Source organism: Psammomys obesus, unplaced genomic scaffold (genome assembly GCF_907164565.1).
Source record: "Psammomys obesus unplaced genomic scaffold, mPsaObe1.curated_primary_1811, whole genome shotgun sequence".
Lineage (NCBI taxonomy): Eukaryota > Metazoa > Chordata > Mammalia > Rodentia > Muridae > Psammomys > Psammomys obesus.
In genome coordinates, this window is record NW_026592666.1 from 9240361 (window position 1) to 9248020 (window position 7660).

Genomic DNA, 7660 nt, shown 5'->3' on the forward strand with positions numbered 1-7660 from the left:
GAGTGGGATTGGCAGCCTCAAAACAGAACAGAGAGCATAGCCCAGTGTGAGGGGCCTGAAGCTGAAGAAGGAAGGCGTCCAGTTCAAGGTCACCCTGAGCCATAGAGGGATGGAGACACCAAGTATCCAGCCTCCACAGACCTGCATCCATGGACAGATGTCCCTGCATGCACACACTCACCCTTATACAACACACACAAATAAAACAAACTTTTAACAGTACAAAATATACTTCCAGTGGAGGAAGGGAATACCAACCCACCCACAAAACCTTCGACCCAAAATTTACCCTACAGCGTGTGCAGGGATAAAGATGGAGCAAAGAATGAAGGAATGGCCAATGACTGGCCATTCCGTGAAACTCACCATAGGGGAGAGAGCCATCTCCTGTCACTATTAATGATGCTCTGCTATGCTTGCAGACAGGAGCCTAGCATGACTGTCCTCTGAGAGGTTCTACCCAGCAGCGATCAGAACAGAGGCTGAGACCCACAGCCAAACAGTAGGCGGAGCTCAGGGAGTCTTATTGGAAGAGTGGGGGGAAGGATGGAAGTCAGGTCTGAAGGGGAAAAGAACCCAAGAAGACCAATAGAGTCAATTAACCATAGGTGATTTGAGACAGAAGCACCAACCAAAGAGCATGAATGGACTGGACCTAGGCCCCAGCACATATGTAGCTGATGGGCAGCTTGGTCTTCATGAGGGTCCCCTAGCAAGTGGAGTGAGAGTTGTATCGGATATTAACACCGTTGCCTGCCTTTGGATCACTTTCCCTTAGCTGGACCGCCTTGTCTGGCCTCAGTGGGAGAGGATGTCCTTGGTCCTAACAAGACTTGCTGTGCCAGGGTGGGTTTTGAGGGCTCCCCTTTTCTGAGGACAAGGGGCAGAGAAGAGGGAGGAAAGGAGGGAGGGGACTTTGATCAGGTTGTAAAATGAATGAATAAATAAATTTAACAAAAACGTAAAAAGTATATTTATGCACAAAAATGTCACCATAAAACACATTTTTGTAAGCAAACCAAAAACCTAATTCTTAAAGTTTTGTTTTTATTTTATGTGTATGACTGCTTTGCCTGAATATATGTCTGCTCAGCATGTGCATGCACTTATCTCTGGAGGTCAGAAGAGGGGTCAGAGTACCTAGGACAGGAGTTACAGATGATTGTGAGCTACCATGTGAGTGCTGGGGCATGCATGAACTCAGGACTTCTGGAAGAGCAGCCATCTTTCCGGCCCCTCAAAACACAATTTTAAAATATTTTTAAAAAATTCATTGAAACAAAGTGTGGAAACCACCATATAACTATTCCTGCTTGAAAGCATACATGTGAATTGTGAGTCCATGTGTGTCCACATGTATGTGTACTTGTGAATACATGTGTGTCAGCCCAGAGGCCCACCTCAGATGTCATCCCTCAGAAACCACTGTTTGGAGACCCAAAACTCACCAATTAGTCTAGGCTAGCCCAGCCCAGAGCTCTAGAAATCCACCTGTGTCCATTGCCCCAGTGCAAACTTCCCACCAAAAAAAATTTTTTTTAATTTGGGTGCTGGGGGGTGAGTGGGTTTTGAAGTCAGGTCTCTTGTTTTCAAGGCAAACACATTACCAACTGAGGCTAACAGAGCCTAACCCCTAGCCCACAATACACACTTTATAGAATGTAATTACTACAAAAAAAAAAAAATCACAGAGGGGAAATAGAAAAATGGTTAACCTAGTTCAGTCCATCATGTTTCCTGAGCCCCGATAAGACTTGAGTGTAGACAGGAGTAGCTCAGAAGTGCAGCTGAGTGAAAGCAGGTCATGAAGGTCTGAGTCACCAGCGAATTACCTGACCTCCCTGGACCCAAGAGGGAACTTCGGAGGGGGGAATATAGGACACACTGTTCCCACAGCTATCTGTGTGGGGCCACCTGGAAGCCGGGTGATCCAAACGGCAATCATAAAAGGAAGGAGAGTGGCACCCCGGCAGAGGAACGCTGGAACTGCCTGTGAGGAGGCCGGGCCCCTCCTTGGCTGCTCACCCTCCTTACAGACCTGCACTGGCCAGCTCATCCACTTGCTGAGATGTGCTTGTGACCCCAGCATCAATATTTGGGGATACGTGCAGAGCAATCTAAGTCACCTGACGAGGCAGGTGGGCAAGACGGCTCTTTCTGCCTCACTTTGGTTCTCAGGGTGGAACAAGAGTCTGGCCTGTCTGCTGACAAGTCTTTTCTACTTGTGCTCTTGCTGGTGCTTGGTGCAGCCTCCGAGGGCTGAGGTCAGCTGCTGTCTGGTGTTGGGGCTGCAGGAAGGTTGTAATATCGGGTCTAAAGCAACATGCCAACGGTATCTGTTAAACAAGGTGGAGTAACAGAGCAACACTGACTGCTTAAGGATGACACTGTAGCTCTTGGGTACCTACTCTTGTCCTTGCTCTAGGGACAATGGTTTGGGATTCTCTAAACCAGTGTCCACTGGGACTGAGAACCAACCTAGGGAGAAAATCCAGATGTGTGTATATTTGGAGTGTCAAGCCCAAGGTTTCCTTCTTAAGGGAAGAAAAGAGGCAGAGGGCATGTGAGGGTGCTGTGGTGACATGTTTAGCTTCATTTAACCATTTCACAATGTGTTCTTTAAAAAACTACAGCCTGGCATAGCGGCATACACCTTTAATCCCAGCACTTTGGGTGCAGAGGCAGGCAGATCTCTGTGAGTTCGAGGCCAGCCTGGTCTACAGAGTGAGTTCTAGGACAGTCAAGGCTACACAGAGAAACCCTGTCATGAAAAACAAAACAAAACAAAAAGTACTACTTTGTACCCTGTGTATACATGCCATACCATTTGTTAATACCTAGAAAGTATAAGCATTAATGAAAGTCAAGGAAGAAAAAGAAAAGTGAACTCTTTAAATACTAAACAGTCTGTGCAAAGAAATTATTTTTAATAAAACAAAAACATAATAAAAACTATTTCTAAGAAAATGGGAATAGGCTATAAATAAAGTGTGTCATCATTTCCTTAAGGTGAAAAATGATTCTACAGTGAAATAAACATATCCCATTTCCTTCAGCAATTCTTGCAAAGGAGCTGGGCCTGTCAACCGCAGCAATTGTCGATTCCTGTTCTCCTTACAGAGTGATGTAAATGATTCTTATGTCATGGTTGTAGCTCAGTGGCCCAGGACATACTGAGCATGTACCACTCCAGCACACCCCCCAGAAGAGGAACTTCTATTTCAAGGCACTACTCAGAGTCTGGGCTGGCTGGTTTGTGTGTCAACTTGACACAAGCTAGAGTCATTGGAGAGAAAGGAGCCTCAGTTGACGAAATCCTGCTGTCTGGCATTTTCTGGGGGAGGGCCCAGCCTATTGTGTGTGGTGCCTTCCCTGGGCTGGTGTCCTAGGATCTATAAGGCAGGCTGAAGAATTAAGCCAGTAAGCAGCACCCCTCCATGGCCTCTGCATCAGCTCCTGCCTCCAGGTTCCTACCTGTTTATGTTCCTGTCCTCCTTCAGTGAAGAACAGCAATGTGGAAGTATAAGCTGAGTAAACCCTTTCCTCCCAACTTGCTTTTGTCACAGCAATATAAACCCTAAGATAATGTCTACCCTTTTCTATCTGAACAAACGATGCAGTGCAGGAACTCCTACAGAAACAGCACACTGAACCTGAACTCTGCTCAACAACGGAACACACCTCACTGCTTATAGAGTTTGCCTTGAATAGTACTCCTACAGAGTAACAGCCTGTCACTTGAGATTCAAATGTCTAAAACTGGGCCAGTGAGATGAGTTAGTGTTAGTGGGGAGAGGTCCTTGTCGCCAAGCCTTCAGACCCAAGTGTGAGCCTTAGGTCACATATGGTGGAGAGAACTGATTCCCACAAGCAATCTTCTGACTTACACGGGCAGGCAGACACACACATAGACACAAACACAGACAGACACACAGACACATAGACAGACACACATACACAAAAATAATGCTAAAAGGAGCCCAAACTTTCACAATTTTAATCAGAAGAGTATTCAAGAGTACTCAGGATAGTCCACAGAAGAATTGGGATAAACTTCTGAGAATGGCTGAGATTGTTTCCTATGAAATGATTAACTCTAAAATGAGTAGTAAAAATAATGCTGGAGTGGGAGAGGTGGCTCAGCAGTAAAGCATACTTGCTGCTCTTGCAAAAAGACCCGGGTTTGGTTCACTGCACCCACAGAGCTGCTCACAACCATCTGTAGCTCCAGTTCCAGAGGATCTGACACCATCTTCTGGCCTCTTCTGGCACTAGGTGCACACATGGTTCACATAAATACAAGTGGGAAAAATACTTATACACATAAAAACAAGTATGTTTTAAGTGATCCTAAATGGACACAACTGGACTATTTCTTCCGCAATGGAGAAATGCAGAGAACATATTCCACCTGTCTATTTCAAACACTCCTGAGTTTCCTACTTAAGAGGCCAAACTATGTGGTTTGATACCATCAGTCTTTCAGTTTTCAAAATTCAGTTTGTTTAAGCATACCAGTATCTAAGGGAAAAAAATACATAATGGAAAAATCTGTGTGTCTTCATCAGTGGCAATAGAAAAGTTAATGATGAGACAGCTCAGTTGGGAAGAGCCTGCCAGGCAAGCATGAGTTCGATCCACAGAACCCAAGTAAAAATCCAGGCACAATGGCATATGCCTGCAATCTAGTGCTGGCCAGCAGAGCTAGCAGGGTTCCTACCGCTGAACAGCAGCCTGGTCTAATTTCTGAAACCCCAGGTACCACTGAGGAATTGTCTCAAAAAACAAGGTGGACAGTTCCTGAGGAATATCTGAGGCTGACCTCTGGCTGCCACATACATACACACACACACACACACACACACACACACACACACGTACCCACACATCACACACAGTAACACAGGCTATGTGTGGTGATCCATGCCCTTAATCCCAGCACTTGGGGGCCAGAGGCAGGCAAATCTCTGTGAGTTTAAGGTCTACATTTTGAGTCCCAGGGTAGCCAGGGCTACACAGTGAGTTCCTGTCTCAAAACAACCAAAACAGTACCACAGTGAAGATCTGAGAATGACCTATAGAACATTGACAATGCCCATACAGAATGGCCTATAGAAGGCTCTGACAATGGCCCACATAGGCTGGCCTAGAAGACACTCTGACAATACGGCCCACATAGAAAAGACTCACATTCAGCAGTCTAGAGCTTGAGTAACAGTGAGACCTTTATTAAGAGATTTGTGTGCATTTTAGTGATTGCCAAGGATTCCACTGAGTCAGCATCTATGACAGGATACTAGCATCATGTCTCATTTAATGAAACAACAGAGGAAACCAATAGATTTGCTCACAATTAAAACAAAATTCCTGAATAGAAAAGAAGCCATTGCCATTTTTGTCGGTCCTCAGGGCTACCCTTCATAAACCTCGAGATTAGCATGTTGTAGCAGAATATTCTCTCTCCTTGTTTCTGAGTGTTTCTTGGACAGGGAAGAATGAACAGAGAGCCAGGGTTTATGGCTCATTTCCCCCAGCACACCTAACTGTATAGCATGTGCGAGAGGAAATATTTATTGCATTAGGTTCTAAGGATGGAAACATGTGGTTAGCTTTCTAGTTTGCTGGAAGCAAGACACACCTGGCATTTGGGGGGACTGACAGGCAAGCAAGGAGGAGAGACCCATCTGGATGAAGCTCAGCAATGCACAGTTTCTTCACTCGCTTAGAGGCCTCCCAGAGAGGCAGCTGAGTAACGAGGCCTGCATCACAAGCTGCGCATGGTACCGGCGGTGTCACTGTTCTACAGCAAAGGTTTTATAAAAGTCCTCCGGGGTTAAAAGTGCAACACAAAATCTTTACAACAAAGAGAGGTGCACAGACATATACATGGGGCAAGTGCAGCACTCAAGGGTGGCAAAGAAGCTTCTAGCATCGAATGCGACCCTTCAGCACACGATACTTACATTTTGCAGCAGCTGGTCACCGAAGCCTGAGAACTACAGCAGAAAGAGCCGAGAACTAAGTGAACCAAGTGTCTGGCTCTCTCGAGGTCATAATGGCTTGGGAAGGAGTCTTTAACTAGCTACCCCACCTCCTGTGACGGGCTGCACCTGTCTTAGGTCACTCGCTGTGAGTGCGCAGTGCCAGAGGCTGCTGCGCTCTCCAAGACATCTGGGGACACTGACGCTGCTCGGGGAGACTGGAAACTGCTCAGCCACCTGCCGTCTTTTCACATTACCTCGAAAGAACGTGTTATCCCTTCTCAAATAAAAGTCACAGCAGAGAAATTCTTTTTACAAAGGGCTTTCAAACTAGTCCTTTGGGCATTTAAAAAACCTTCATATAAAAAGTCCAGTTCTTTAATACATAAGCACAAACATTTCTTCCTTTAAAAAAATCTCATTTCTAAGTCAAAATAAATTACACCTGGCAGAAACACCTTTTCTGACAGCTTCTTCTAGAGATGGGGCACTGTGTGTTCTGACACTTTCAAACACCAGAAATATTAAGACAGAATGTTTATCTCTGAACATCAAGACAGCACAGCCTGACTCGGGACACATTCCAATCTAGTCTTGGGAATAAAAAACCTGACATTCAGTATCATGTATTATGTATAGATTAACTCGTGTAGTTGGCAAAAAACCAAGACAGACATTTTGCAAAAGCAATTCAAAACTTGGGGCATCAAACTATGAAGAAATAAAACACTAAGTGCACAATCTGTTCCATTTGGCAATATGAAAATTATACCAGAGATAAAAAGTTATCTATGCATAAAACACAACAACAAGAAGGTGTGGTTTTTGAGGTGATCTCAGGTCCAGAGCTCTTCAGTTCTTCCAAATTTGTAGATCAGGGTGCTAGAAAGAGATGAGTAAAGCTGTGAGTGGACATGAACAGAACTATGCAGGGTTCACTTCCTACATGGCTCTGACGGCAGGTCACTACTGTTTATCAACAGTAAGACCAAATGCAAGCTCAGCAGTGTTGCTGAGGAGTGTGGTCAATTTGTTCAGCAGATGCATGGTGCTGTCTGGATAAAGAACACCTATATAAGGCCTCCATGGCTACTGCAGAGGGAAGTGTTCAAGGAAGAGGCTACCTCGTGGAGGTTGGTGGGTAGAGGATACTTTACAGCTCAAAGAGCACCTCTATCTGTGCTATGGTCACAGAAACATCCTGAAACAGACCAGACGTAATTCTCCATCCCTTAGATTATTGTAGGCTGAACACTGGCATACACCAGGCCTCTGGGTAAGTGCTGGAATGTGGCCGAGTCTAAGTGAATGAATATGCTCCGTGTGGAACAAAAAGCCTAATGAGGTATACGAGGGATGCATGCCGAAGTCCAACCACAGACATATGCTGTGAAGGAGTGGCACATGCTGTCTATCATAATGGATCAGGAGGATTTGATGCCATCAGCCCAGCACCTGGGAGAGAGAGGCAGGAAGATCAGTTCAGGGTCACCCTCAGCTATAGTGAACTTGAGAATAGCCTGGGATACATGAATGCAGGATGTGTCTTCTTTCTTGTCTTTTCTTTCTTTCTTTCTTTCTTTCTTTCTTTCTTTCTTTCTTTCTTTCTTTCTTTCTTTCTTTCTTTCTTTCCCTTCCTTCCTTCCTTCCTTCCTTCCTTCCTTCCTTCCTTCCTTCCT

At 45.2% G+C, this 7660-nt stretch overlaps 1 protein-coding gene across 3 annotated transcripts in view; it reads right to left on the reverse strand.

Annotated features, from left to right (window-relative positions):
• Window positions 1–5207: 5207 nt before the first annotated feature.
• Tmem50b (transmembrane protein 50B) overlaps window positions 5208–7660 on the reverse strand; it is a 31450-nt gene continuing 28997 nt past the window's right edge. For all 3 annotated transcript variants that reach the window (XM_055614935.1, XM_055614936.1, XM_055614937.1), the window contains one exon: window positions 5208–6863. In XM_055614935.1, coding sequence (XP_055470910.1) covers window positions 6818–6863 — 46 coding nt within the window. In that variant the 3' untranslated portion in view covers window positions 5208–6817. The remainder of the gene's footprint in view (window positions 6864–7660) is intronic.